Source organism: Homarus americanus, unplaced genomic scaffold, assembly GCF_018991925.1.
Source record: "Homarus americanus isolate GMGI-L3 unplaced genomic scaffold, GMGI_Hamer_2.0 scaffold3088, whole genome shotgun sequence".
NCBI classification, from domain to species: Eukaryota; Metazoa; Arthropoda; class Malacostraca; order Decapoda; family Nephropidae; genus Homarus; species Homarus americanus.
The window spans coordinates 28,871-43,617 of NW_024715505.1; the positions used below are offsets into that span (position 1 = coordinate 28,871).

General features: G+C 37.6%; 2 protein-coding genes across 2 annotated transcripts; both read right to left on the minus strand.

The window, feature by feature from the left end:
- Positions 1-5,100: 5,100 nt before the first annotated feature.
- Positions 5,101-10,309, minus strand: LOC121857844. Its single transcript, XM_042354106.1, has 5 exons — positions 10,278-10,309; positions 9,048-9,220; positions 8,084-8,238; positions 6,925-7,119; positions 5,101-5,136 (listed from the first exon to the last, which is right to left on the minus strand). The coding sequence occupies exons 2-5, from the start codon at positions 9,073-9,075 to the stop codon at positions 5,116-5,118; spliced, it is 399 nt and encodes a 132-aa protein (XP_042210040.1). The 5' UTR covers positions 9,076-9,220; positions 10,278-10,309; the 3' UTR covers positions 5,101-5,115.
- A 37-nt stretch (positions 10,310-10,346) lies between these two features.
- On the minus strand, positions 10,347-11,915 carry LOC121857845. Its single transcript, XM_042354107.1, has 3 exons — positions 11,535-11,915; positions 11,058-11,196; positions 10,347-10,445 (listed from the first exon to the last, which is right to left on the minus strand). The coding sequence occupies exons 1-3, from the start codon at positions 11,703-11,705 to the stop codon at positions 10,438-10,440; spliced, it is 318 nt and encodes a 105-aa protein (XP_042210041.1). The 5' UTR covers positions 11,706-11,915; the 3' UTR covers positions 10,347-10,437.
- Between the last annotated feature and the right edge of the window lie 2,832 nt (positions 11,916-14,747).

A 14,747-nucleotide genomic window follows, 5' to 3' on the forward strand; every position in this document is an offset into this window, starting at 1 on the left:
ACCATTGAGCGATTCACGGTAAAATCTTTTGAGCAATGAATCATTGTTTCGTCAGATTTTATCCACTTTCCTATATCGTCGTCATTTCAGCAAAAATATTACATTTCCGTGAATGTAGTATAATCAAGCACAGTATGAATAGAATATCATTGTAATATTAGAGTATTTTAACGAAAACTATTAAAAAAGCAGTAACATCTCTTGAACATCGGAAGGTTGAAGTCTTTTGTTTTAAGCCATGTATTTATCCTATTTTACATTGAAATACATCACGTTTCAGCAAAACTAATATTTATTTCTGAATATATTTATTCAGGTGCAGTTTAGGTAAAATATACATGTGATGTAACAGTTTTTTAACTGAAAGCGATTGAAAAACACATACCCTCTACCCTGTTCAAGGAAGACTGGGAGGAGCTGTTTGGTGCTGAAAGCGATGACAAGGAAAATGATTTTGATGGATTTTTGAAAATATTCAGAAATATGGTATGTGTTATTTATTCAAGTGAATTAGGATAGAATATTACTGTAATACAACAGTAGTGACGATGTGGAGGAGGCGGAGGGATAGGCGGGGAGAGTGGTGGCGCTGGAGGCGGAGCATGGGCGAGTGGAGATGCCAGCCAGTACAGGTGTACAGTATTAATTGTTTTATAGCTCTTTTTGCATTTTAATATTAAATACTGTACATTACGTTTCAACAAATCTACTACAGTGAACCCTCACTTTACGGTCAATTGAACCCACGAGGCCAGCGTAAATAAAATGAACAACATAACATATGGGATTAAATGAAATAGAGACCGGCTGACCCCCAAACTCCACTTTTTCGACACAATACCTATGTTCTAGTAAAAATAACATCTTAATTTTATGATGGTACATGCACACAATTAATACTTAAGAGAAATAGAAATACAATCGCCAAGTTAATGTCCATTCAAATAATGGACTCAAGTCTCCCCTCTTCTCACACTACACTCGCTGGCTCTTCCTCTCTAAAAATTTTTTGGGGAAAACCACTAGATTTTAAGGTATAATAAATAATACCTCAAACTAAAGTTAGGATAATATAATTATTGCTGGATTCCTTGTAAGACCAGGAATATTTTGAATATAATTGTCATATATTTTTGCACAAAAGATAACATATTTACTCAGAGTAAACAAAATACTTACATTAGATCTAAAATTTGTATGTCTAATGCAAAATCTATGATGTTTATATTCAAAATGATCAACAAATTGCAAGAATTCCAGCAATGTAAATTATATTCTGGCAGGAAGTAATTTGTATGAATTTTTGAGCTAAAACAAATATCTTCAGTTAATAAAAAAAATAATAATCTTCACAACACTATCTGTCAATCAAGTACCCCACCTTGCCTCCCCTCTTCCATGGCAAGATGGTCGGTCGGTCCCTCCCTCCCCCAGCCCCACCAACCCTCCTACCAGATAAATGTTTGGGAGAAAGAATATTTACCTTTTAGTAATAAATAATACCTCAGAGTAAAGTTAGGATAATATAATTGACATTGCTGGATTCCTTGCAAGACCAGGAATATTTTGAATATACACTTCATATATTTTGCAAAAAGATAACATATTGCTCTGAGTAAACAAAATACTTGCATTAGATCTAAAATTTGTATGTCTAATGCAAAATCTAAATACTTATTATTCAAAATGATCTTCAAATTGTAAGAATTCCAGCAATGTAAATTATATTCTGGCCAGATAATTTGTATGAATTTTTATGAGGCTAAATAAAAAATTATACTTCACCCGCGTAAAGGGTGCTGCGATGGAATGTGAGCATCGGGTTCGGCAGGAGTACCGTAGCGATGAAGCGGGGAATGTGGGACCGTAAAGTGAGGTTGACTGTATTTATTTCTGAGAATGTGGAAATGTAATATTTTTGCTGAAATTACGTATGTTTTACAGTGGAAAGTTTGATAAAATTGTGACAAAAGCAATGACTTTCGCTTTCTTTACGTTCAAAGATGTTACCTGTCGCTTTTGAATGGTTTTCGTTGTGGGATTATAAGGCTAATGATAGGATAGAATATTATTGTAATACAGTACACAGTTTTTTAACTGAAAACCATACGAAAAGCTATTTGCGTAAAATCTTTGAACCTCGGCAGTCATGTTTTCGTCATGATTTTATCCCTTTCTGAGAATATATTCATTCAGTCACAGTTAAGGTAAAATATACTTGTGATGTAATATTTTAATAATATGGTATCGTGGTTTTCTTTTGTTCCATTAATTAACAAAGATTGATGTTTCAATGTAATGAACAAAAATTATATTAGTATCCATAAATAAACTATAAAAAATGAATACTTTATGTTTTACATAGTCTGTGCTACCATACCATGCATTTGGCTACTTTGGGCTTGCTATGATGGCCTTAAGAGATCTGCCCTGGCAACTGTACCGACACTCACAGCTGGTGGTGCGTTGTTTCCATATTTACTGGTAGTTACTGTATGGTAAATATTTTCCCTTCTTGAAACTATTACCCGTTTAGAGTTAGGCCCAATTTTTTGCCAAATAATTTGGTCTTAAAACTTGAACTACACAGGTATATCAGTAAATAAGGATATGGGGGGCCAGGGTTTTTAGGGGAGAGGTGGGGGCAGCAAAATACGGTTTTTAACATTCAGAGGTATCTCTGTTACCTAACAGCGTATGTTAGGGCCGACTGTACTAAATTAAAGTCACTGCACCTTTAATGTCAGCATATGGAAACGTTTCAATAGGATGTGGTAACATTCATCAGAGTCTATGGGGGCCACCAGGACAACCCCGTCAAAACAATAGTACTAAGTGATTCATAAACCTCAGGAGTCTGAAACTTGATAAAGTTCCGGTTCTTACAGCAGGAATTGAATGTTGAGAAAGTGCTGTCAGCAGTACTTCATCATCAATTAAGCATTCCTCTACATTTTAGTGAGTCCTTAGGGAAATGTAGATTTAGTTTACTTGGCTGGGTGAGAGGGCAGGAGTGATAGGGTCCGTGGCATTGGTGTTTCCACTCGGCTAGTGTTTCCCATAGAAACATTACCGTCACTGTCATAATCACTGGGGTCTGACTCTTGAAGGGTGTTGGATTCAGTATGAACAGGCGAGTTGGCGATGGCATCCGTATCAGAGATGTCTCGTCCATAGAGGCCTCTTCTGGGATGTTTATGTCGGCCCCCATGCTGGCAAATCTTGCCCGCTGAGGAACCTTTGTGGGGCGATCGGAAGTCATGAGCACCATGGGCATATCTGTCCCCTATGTGGTCACGCCACACTCTGGTTTCCCTTCAAAGCGCATAAATCTTTCGCCATTTTACTCCCTCGATTGTATAATTTATTCCGAGTCCTGACCCATCTCCCTCCACTGACAACTACAGGTAATCTCCCCTCCTGGCTGTTAACACCTTGCCTTCCCTCCCTCCTCCCTCCCCCCCAGCCAGCAGGTGATAACGATTTTATAGGATGAGGGTTGTGTTAGGCTTAAAAATGTCAATGTCAGACTAAACTTAGCAGAATATAACTTGCATTGATGGGATCCTTGCAAGATGGTGATTAATTTGAGTATAAACATCTGATAGTTTGCACAAGATATAAAAAATTTAGTCCTTTAGCTTAGTACATTTAAGTACAATGAGTACAGTATATTCAATGGAATTTTTATAAATATATATATTATTAATATCATAATCATGTCTGTGTTGGTCAGACACTACATATGTTGTGGGGTTAGGTCCACAGCACATTCACCTTTAACAAACAGTTTAAACATCCATTTCATAGCACTGCTCATGGTTTTGTATTTCTTCTTCTCAACACTATTATCACTACCTTGATGGGCACGGAAGCCATATCAATGAGTTACTGACCAGCTCACACACTGTGGAAGTTTTAACCCTTAGCCCGGGTTAGGGTGCTGCTGGCAATCCCTTGTGAGGTTCCTTCGAGAAAAAAATCCCCAAAAAGGCGGGAGAAAATTGACAGACGTTCTGGAAAGTCACCGGGGCCTAAGGGTTAGGAAGACGAGAAGATGCTAGGGGATGCCAAGATGCTCCATGAGAGGCGTAGTGCTGCAAGAAATGAGGACATATTCTGTGCCATACAAAGCAGTCATGCTAGGTGACATAACGAAGTCGGGTAGATCATAAAACAACGTTATAAAAATCATGGGTAACTAAAAAGTAACAGCGTTATAACAAAACAACGTTGCCTGGGACAACACTAAGTGAGCACTTGCTGTGCAGTATATGTTATGTCAGGTTAGTTTTTAATTTGTAATTTTGGTCAGGTACTGTATATGGAATTTTCTTCCATTTTGTTTTACTCAGTTACCTACACAAACAATGTAACATAGAACAAGTGAAAAAAAAAGGAATACCTGGTAATTACAATACAACAAAGTATTTTCAACTCAAAATTTCAGGTAGATTTATGTAATTTTCTTAATTTTTTTACTAAAGTTGCATACACACACAACCTTACATACAGAAAGTTAAAAAAAATTAAATAAATAATTACCATAAGGTTTAAAGTTTTTTATCTGTGTGGTTTCCACCATGAAGCTGTGTGGTGAGTGTGGACGAGGTTGGAGCTCCATGGGAGAGCACCATTAGTCTGGAAGCTGCTGGTTGTTAAGATGAGCACCAGGGGTGACTGTGATGCAGTTTATACACTAACTTGTAAGGCTTTTGTTATTACTGTTTATATTCCAACAATTTTAAGTTTTAACATTACAATGTACAGTTGAAGCTACTTTTAGGGGTGAGTCTAGTGATCTGAAAAGTCCTCAGAGCCAGTTACAGAGGATTTACTGCACTTCAGTTTAGACCTGGTGCTCCAAAATCTGAAACAATCAACACCCAAATCCCAAGTATGCCGGATAAATGGTCCCATACTTGTACATAGACAGGTGAACCTGTTTTATTCAGAGGGCTTATTAGATATACACTTACCTGGTTTATTACTGGTAGATGTAGGGATGTGAAGGTAATAGGCTGTGTTTGTTCAGTTGCAGCATAGGTGAGATTGGCTGGATGTGCCAGTAGCAGAAAACCGTACACAGCATGCGTCATTACGCACAACTGGAGGCTATCCCAAAAGATGTAATACCTGTTGGGAAAGAAACAAAACAATTACTCTGTGTTTTGTATGACCTGTGGACTCAAATTGCTTCAAGAATCAGAAGCAAAGTTTCTGTTATCTAAGTAGCAATTAATGATCAATGATGTTCTTATACAGTGGTTTATTAACGACGGTTCGATTAACGAAATATCGGTTAACGAATTACCTCCCATAAGGATCTTCAATTCGGTCAATGAACAAAACTTTGATTAACGAAATCCTACGAACAACACGTTTGTGGGCATCAGCTGATCAGCTGATGGGCTAGTCTGCCAATTCAGTAATCTGTTTATGTTTACATTCGTTTCCAGTGGAGTAAATATCAAGAAAATTGTTCTCTTTAATATTTTTTATTTCTTATACAGGAAATTATTAGTCATTATAAAATTTAGTTAACATATTGATAATAGATGCAGTACAATGAACTAGTTTTTGTCGCCCATCAGCTGCTTGACTCAGCCACCAGGCGTCAGTGCGGCCTCAGTTGACAGTGGAGTGAACATCTGTTTTGTTGGTGTCTTGAATATTTATGCATTTTTACATTGAAATTATTGGTCATTCTGAAATTTAGTCAACATATTGGTAATATATAGATCAGTGTAGTGTTGATTTAAATAAAATATATTGAATTACACCTATTGAACTTAAAATTTTATTGGTGAAATGGCGGCATCAAGCATGGGTCCCCTGAAAGGTGATTTCTCCTCCATCCCCACTTCCTTCTCTTCTCCTTCTCCTCCACCCCCCCTTCTAATTCATCATCATCATCATCAACCAGGAACCTTCTACATACACACCTCAAAGTAAGTGTACTTTACTGCATTTTTTTACTTTGTATGTACTTTTCTGTGAGCTGGAACCAATTCAATATCCCATTGAAACAATGGATTAGGTTAACAAAATTTCAGTTAACCTAACGACTCTGTGAAACGACTTGTGTTCGTTAACCGAGGGACCACTGTTTATCCAAACCAGAGAACCAGATAATAAATAGTCATAGATGTGTCTTAGATGTTGTGAGAAACTTGTGTAAATTTAAATATGAAAATAGGAATACAATTTGGTCAATGTGTAGAGTATATGTTTTGGTCTATGATGCTCGCCCAGGATTACTATGTTATTATTCTTTTTTCTTATTAGTTCTGATTAAGAGAGTGATTTACTGTTTAGGTTCAAAATTTGGATAACAGTATAGAAGACATAGTTTACTCTGCTAAGATGTGGTGCAGCTATGGGTGTGGTAATACTGCCTAAGGGTGTGGTTATACTGCCTAAGGGTGTGGTTATACTGCCTAAGGGTGTGGTTATGCTGCTTAAGGGTGTGGTTATACTGCCTAAGGGTGGTTATCCTGCTTAAGGGTGTGGTTACACTGCCTAAGGGTGTTGTTATACTGCTTAAGGGTGTGGTTATACTGCCTAAGGTGTTGTTATACTGCTTAAGGGTGTGGTTATACTGCCTAAGGTGTGGTTATCCTGCCTAAGGTGCTGTTATACTGCTTAAAGGTGTGGTTATACTGCCTAAGGTGTGGTTATCCTGCCTAAGGGTGTGGTTATACTGCCTAAGGGTGTGGTTAAACTCCATTTAACAACTCTAGCTGGATTTTTGTTAAATACTAACTTTAATTCTAGAAATCAGACTTGTCTTTAGAATCATCAACACAATCTACTGTACAGTCTTCTATAATACACATCACACAATATTACATGACAGGACAGAGAGCAGACAATGATGTTCATACTTAAGTCTCTGTGGTGACCCTAGCAACTGTCACTCACCAGTAGAGTGGTTGTCATGCCAATTGCTGAAGGTACAGAACAGAATCCAGATGAATAGGATTCCTGGGCAGACAACCCCAAGCCAACGTTCCTCCAAGAGATTGGTCCTGGTCCACCTACAAGTCCAGTTACCACACTCACCACAAGGTCTGCTGAGCAAATACAGTCAAGGGACCCCGCTGTTAATTCCAGTTCCTGAAAAATAATCCACAAATACATTCTGTTTCATAATACAAATACAGTGAAAAATATTTCATATACAGTAAGATCTACGTTAGCTAGAATCCTCAAACACAGAACTCTCCGATAGCGGAATTGAAGTTTTTTGGGATCGTTTCCCAAAGCTGGAATTTTCCAGAAAATTCCGGCTTTGGGAACGATTTTCCGAGGGCATATCTTCTGAAAATTCCAAGAACATTTTCCCAGTATGTACCTGGAAACCGGGATGGGGGAATTTTTTCGGGTTTGAGAGAAGAAAATCAGATGCATTTTCCGTAAATTCCTAGAAAAATTTTCCGGTACCCCAAAAATTCCGGGATGTGGGAATTTTTTCCAGGTTTGAGAGATGAAATAATGCATCATTCGGAACTTCAGAACATTTTCCGTTACAGAAAATTCCGGAAAATTCGGGATGGGTGATTTTCCGGCTTTGAGAGAGTCGTCGTTACCAAATCTCTCATTCCCGGAAGAGCTCTGCACCAATTGTTCCGGCTAACAGAGATATCACTATCTGTACTTCCGATCTCAGTGCTTTATCCAACAACACTTATATTTGAAGACTCATTACAAATAGATAGCGGAGTTTTACAAATATCCAAACTGATTTTGCCTGGTCTGATAAAAGAGCAATGGATTGTGTTGCCTCTCAACAATTAATAAGTCCAGAATATACCCCATTGTACAACTGCGATAAAACTACAAAAACATAAGTTAGACTATTTTACTTAATTGTAAATCAATGTCGAAGCCAAAGGATCCACCACATGCTGTATACTTCAAATCTGAATCTGCATAACCAAGTTGAAGATATGAGCAAATATGAGGATGCGTGTACCTATTGTAACTCTCCAGTCATTTTATACACTTGACTCACCCTACACAAAGTGGAACAGGAATACATATAAGACTGATGATATTTACATAGAGTAATAATGCTTACCTTGCACATAAAGAGGATTTTGTCAAGAGCATCAATGTCTCTCAGCTGTGATAAGTTGAAGTCTCTGTATGGCTGATTTTCTGCTAACAAAACCTTCAGGACAGATAACATTATACCAAGTACAGTAATTCGTTCACCATTCGTTAACACAGTATCTGAAACAATAATTTTGAGTCAGGATGATTCAAACTTTTCCAAACTTGATGATGGTGGTGATGATAGTAATAATGATGATGATGATGATGATGATGATGATAATGATGGTGATGATAGTGGTGATGATAGTGATGATGCAGGGAGGCCAGTATTTTGAATATACACATACTCCATTTGTTGTCATTCATCCTCTAAATACGATCACTACTATATTCTGTCGTGGTGTTCCCCTGCTACAACAACTACCTCCCCAAGATATCCACTTCATTTCTTCCTGGTCTATTCATGCACACTGCTGCTTCCTATATGCTCATCACCCTCATATCTAGTGCCATTCTCATTCCACCCTCTCATCTGCAACTCTTATTCCAAATGAGTAACTAGAAACAATCACCACCTTCCACTTGCATTCATCTTCCTTTATCAACCAATCTTAAGATCTTCTCCATCATTTTTGTTGCCTCATTTCAACACACCACAAATTATTTGATTCTGACAAACTGTGTGCCTGTGTTGTCGTACACGTAATTCTAGCTTTGTACACATATTTACAATTAATCAATCTTTAAATATCTGATAAACACAACAATCTTTTCTTTTTTTTTCATTCTTACAAACTATTTTCTTCTCTGTAAAACTTCAATCTAATATGTTAATATGTGCTACATTCCAATGTTTACCTATTATTCCAATTACTGAAATCTTGATGGTTCTCTTAAACATATATATATGAAGTAGACATAAACACCCTGCTTGCTTTAATGCTGGAGAAAGTAAGAAACTAAAACAATGAGAGAGAAGTATTTACTTGGTAGTCTGATGCCTTGAGAAATCATCAAGGAAAGTCCTCCAGTTACATATGAGAGAATTCATGAGGTCTCGATCCACTAATATAGCTGGTACATGTGGGGCGATGGTGTAAACATCCCTACAAGCCAGGTACTGAACAACACTGGGATACGTACACCCATCCAAGAGAGCCTGGAAACAAGACCATTTATGAGGTATGTCACTGTTAATCTTGGTACAGTAATTGTTGCCTATAACTCTCAAAGATGAAGTTATAATAATTTACCTAAATTACCAGGAACATACCTATAACAGTGTGAACAATGGAGCCATCAGACCTGAGATTTGGGTTTGAAAAAAATAGAAAAAAGATTCTGATGTGCACGATAATGAGGTCTATGTAAAAAGAATAAAGAGGTAAATGAAGACTACAGATGAAATACTTATACAATGATAAAAGAATGAACTGAGGCCCAACAAACTGTACAAAAGCCAGTATTTATGACGGCGATAAAGAGCAAAGTACCAACAAACAGCATCTCTGGAAACTGGAGTTAATTCTGAAGACTGTGAATACCTTTATAAGATACTACACTACATAACTGACCAGAGAATATTATTATCAAAGGAGGATTTAAACAGAATCTCCTTATTTCTAATACTGTATAGTAAAGGATTCATTGAGTGACCAAGGCTGACTAAAATAATCAATATCCACAGAATAACATGATGAAGAAATGTTAATAAATTGCTTCAGTAGAGCATTAGGGAATCTTGCATAGAATATTTACCCCAAATAATGAAAAAGAAACTTATGATAATTTGCATTACATACAGTATAAGGAAATAAGGTGTGTTAAGTGAATTAATATTAAAGCCAATGTATTATCTCTTTAGTCTATCAAATCCCAAACAAATACATATGACAAACATTAATGGAGTAAAAAAAAATAATAATAACAACATTTACCCTAATAAACTCTGATGTGTTTTTAAATACGATATACTGTATTACAGAGCATTAATTACTCCTAACCAATATCTTGTATGGTGTGGGTCAAGGATGCAGGAACCTCAATAGGGAAGGGTAGAGGAGAGGTACAGTGCAAGTAAAAGTAGCTGAAATAACAAGTAGGACAGAATATTCTCAACATACAGTACTTCCTCATATCCTCAACTCATATAGTATTAACAGTAGAATCTCAAACAACACCATGATTTACAACCTTCATCATAATACTCCACCTACCTTTATAACCTGGACACCTGGACATGATGACAGACATGAGAATGCGAATATGGAGGAGCTGCCACGATTCTCATACTGGGCAGCCAACTGGGGTGACGTGGTGGACACAGTGCACAAGAAGCCCAGAGCCACCGCCTGTTCGGCCTCCTCACATTTCAGTTCAACTAGCTGTCAGTGCAAATGTAATACAGGTATACATCACTATTTTTATCTTCTAAATACCCATAAAAATTTTCAAAATAATGAGTCAAAGCCACTAATTAATGTTCTTGAGGAATATTTGGTAGCTCATCCTTCTCACATGTTAAAATGGAAAAACCTACATTAATTCCTCAAACTATAATTCTCTTGCCTTAGGAAGTCCAACTCTTTACATACTGTACATCTTTAAGTCTTTTAAACTCCTCCTACTACTGTAATATCCACATACAACTGCATCCCCAACTTCCAATCCTCTCTATCCTATTCCAAGTTCCTAACAGTAAGACCTCCCTCACCATCCCATATAATGACACATCTTTATTATTATATTCTAACTTCAATTCAAACCATCAAAAGTTCTTAGTTACTTCTTCCACCTGGCTCAACTCAGCCTAAACCATTTGTTATTATCAAAACCTCTCTATCACTACACTTCAATATGTACTGTATATCGCCACTTCCTTCACCATTAAAATGTTTTGCTGCTTGGGTCACTCTATATGTTATCAACACTCACTACATCTTCAAGTATTGATTCCTTTACAGTTAATGTATCTATAAGTTTTAATTATTACTCACCCTTAGCAAAGAGGTAGACAATATGGGCTATGCCTCCCATCTGCAGGAGAGCTACATCAGAACCCTGGCTCTTCAAAGGAGTCAGTGCACCAAACAATACTGAAGTCTGTGTTGTAAGATGGATAACAATTTCCAGTGTCTGTAAGAAAACGACAGGTATAATTTTATCTTGTATCTTGAGCTTTTCTTGTCATATGTACAGTAGCTAAACAATTATCTGTGCAGGTGGGGGTCGATATGCTCGAAATTTATGTGTGACTAGTGACAGCCCTCATATACCAAAATTTATTGTCCATGGTCTCATATTGTTTCCTCACAAAGTATGCACAGATAGTTGTTTTAGATGCTGTACCTTCAATTTAATTTACTATAAACACTAATTCTTTTAACCACACACTATTAAATTACTGTGATGTATATATTTCTTCAGTCAACTGTAAACATTTTAAGATACAAAGTATATCTTATGATACAGACCTTGGAGTGTTGGCATGTGTGGTTATAACAGAGGAACTCCGATGGTCGCTGAGCTGTGTGGAGAAGCAGGAGAGTTTCTTGTGCTGGTCTTATGGCTGACTTCATATGACCATATAAAACAGAGAGATCCATCCCTGCTGTTAAAAGCTTTGGTGTAATGAATGGAGTCATCAAACCTTCTCATCCTTGTCTGTCAGGGGTAAGAGACTAGTACAATCTTTACCAAGAGCAATCATGTAAAGGCACAGTTCTCGCCCAGGATGGGTTCGAAGAGGAAGGTGTTACCCATCAAGAGCTTATGAATGGCTGTAACAAAGACTACCTCTTCGGTCCTGTGAAGGTTGAATGGATCTAAATCATCCACTGAGTGACATGGCTGAGGTTCCTGTAATATTCAAACAATATCATATTTAAATGCCAGTACATAATAATCTTGTTAACATTCACGCTTTTGCATAAGTTTGGAAAAGCTATAGTTTGATTGCATTGAAACCAACACAATAATATATAAATTCGTATCTGACATTATTTTTTTGTTTTATGTCTGTTGACGATCAATAAGTAAAATTACCAGAAAGACCCATATTTTCAGTATAAAAATAAAAATAATGACTGTAGTTGTTTTAAGTCACAATAACACTTTAAATTACTCCGCTGGAGAAATAATCAGTGTGACCAAGAAGAAGGTAAGATGGAGAACTTTCTGATGGAGCCCACAGCTGGCACCGAACATTGACCGAGTGACAGGTCAGAGTCTACAAAATTGTTACCTGAAAATAAAAATTTCATTATTTTTTACCTATGTAAACCTTTCACATTCAATACTAACAATAAATATTTCATAGTACTGTGTTGCCCATTACACCAAAAACCTCAGTGCCACTAAGCAAAGTCTATTCATATAAGCCGGGTTTAACCACTGACAAAATTATCATGCCTGCTGCTGACCCCCAGTGGATATGTTTTCTGTTTATTACGGACACATTTTTTAAACAAATTTGACATTTTCATATTTGTTTGAAAAGAAAATCACTGAAGTCTTTAGACAAATGATGAGCTATAAATGAAGTACTGAGGCACCACAAAGCAACTAAATGTATAAATCTTTGTGTGTGAACATTACTGCAGCACACCCAGCCAACAACTGGCCTCCCTGAAATATGATAGATGGAGCTTAACATTTAAATGACAGCCATCAGCAGTGGGAGTTAGCTGTAGGATGACAGCCAATCAGTGGACATTTCATACCTACAGTTTTGCAACATACTGTATAGGGGTGAGGGGAATCCTCAGCTGCCAGTTAGGGGTTAAGTACCCTGGCTTCTTGTGAGGCCTATACTTAACAATCTTCTTTAGAAACAATAACAGTACAATTAACATAAGTTAGAAGAACCACAGGTAAGTCACTGTCCATAAGCAGTGAAATGTTTAATACATCATCACAAAGATCAAGGCACCAACATGTACGGTATACAATATAAGCCACAACTCTACAGTCCCTGGCGTTTCTTCCTTATTTACAACTATCTTGGTTGTCTACAAAAAAGGGCTAAATGATAACAATATATTTTATTTTTTTTTGTATTCTGGGTTTTTGTTTGAGATGGATCAGGAGGCAATGCCCCACCACCACCACAAAAAGGAGGACATATAGATTGGGAGAAAGATGTATAACAAGTGAAGACAGCGATGGGGAAATTGATGCAGAATGATTCTGGGTTTGAGATATTTCCAGGTACAATATTGAAACAAATTTTCTTATCCCTGGAAGAAATTGCACATCACCGGGATTTTTCCGGGCACTGGTGAATGTTTCCATGTCTAAATTCACGCATCTCACGGAGCACTACTGCAATGGAGGCTTAATTGCAGTCAGACAGACACAGAGCTGTATTTATTATGCAAACACAATACAGAGGGCCCAAATTCACGGGGATTAGGTTCTCAAGATGGCCGCGATTGGGGAGTTTACATTTTTACTTGTGTATAATGAAATGTATATTCCCTTTATGTGTTTGCCCTAGAACAATTATTTCTTTTACCTGTATTGTATATATAGAGTGTGTGTAGACACACACACACCAAACACATTACAAATAAATAATAATGGGAAAATACTCTCACAAATAATCAGAAACAAATTTATTAAAATGTAACAATCTAACCTCAAGTCTGTGCTTTTATTAATTATGAATAAAGCACGGACTTTGGTAGACCCTTGCCACAAAATTGTGACCAAGTCCCAGGTTGTTGATCTGACTTTCGTTCATTTACACACTAATTGAAGGTCTCAATTGTTACTCTTACTATTGACAACACAACATAACCTGTACATATATTGTTTCTCACTATTGATCTTTTTTTCATTTTTGTATTTCTTTATGGTTCTTTATTATTAATATTATTATTCAATTTCAATTTCAATTTCAATTGTTTATTCCTTGATAGAGGAAGCGATCTTAGTGCCACTAGTACCCCTGTACAATAACACCAGAATCATCTGGCAAGTGTAGTGTATATACAGTATAAATATTATAAAGGGGCTTACTAAAGCCTAAGGAAGGAAGGATGTCTTTAACACATAATTAATATTATTTACAAAATATCTGGCCAGTATTGGGAGGATCATCGTGGTTCCGTCAGGGGTCGGGAGTGGTGGTCCAGCAGGCGCCACGGAAGCGCGTTGGTGTGGGGACATCTTAGGAGGTAGTGGATAAGGGTGCGGCTGTCGGGTCTTCTGCATACGCACAAGAGCGTTGCTCAGGGATGGGATACCAATCTCCCAAGCAAAGTCATACCCGATGATGATACGGGCAGCAATCACGTCCCCTTCCGCCGACCTTTCCTTAGGCGTCGAGAAGTCAGGAAGTTTACGGAGGACATCGCACTACGTGGGCGGGAGTCAGGGGATGGCTGCTTCCGAGCTTCTTCTGTTTGCGGCGGATTTGGGTCCTAATCTGTAAGAGTGTTAGAACAACGTAGTCAGGTGTGGCCTTGTTGCAGCCAGTCTTGGCAAGGTCATCTGCTGCCTCATTCCCCAAGATACCGACATGACTAGGTATCCATAGGAATGTCACAGGACGGCCTTCATCCTGAAGTGTGGATGTTAACCCTCGTATTGGAGGATGAGGTCCTTATTTTTCCCCAGATCCAAATGCGATCCGTCGAGAGGCAGCCTGGAATCGCAGACAAGCAAGGGCAGAAACCATCTGC

What these genes read in the sequence shown, in the direction of transcription:
- LOC121857844 (XM_042354106.1), bottom strand. Translation starts at nt 9,075, where the DNA reads ATGATTTCTCAAGGCATCAGACTACCAA. An exon ending in TCAAGGCATCAGACTACCAA is followed by an intron (nt 8,239 to 9,047) that starts GTAAATACTTCT and finishes TTATTGTTTCAG; the next exon opens with ATACTGTGTTAACGAATGGT. An exon ending in AAATCCTCTTTATGTGCAAG is followed by an intron (nt 7,120 to 8,083) that starts GTAAGCATTATT and finishes ATTATTTTTCAG; the next exon opens with GAACTGGAATTAACAGCGGG.
- LOC121857845 (XM_042354107.1), bottom strand. Translation starts at nt 11,705, where the DNA reads ATGACTCCATTCATTACACCAAAGCTTTTAACAGCAGGGATGGATCTC. An exon ending in ACACATGCCAACACTCCAAG is followed by an intron (nt 11,197 to 11,534) that starts GTCTGTATCATA and finishes GTTTTCTTACAG; the next exon opens with ACACTGGAAATTGTTATCCA.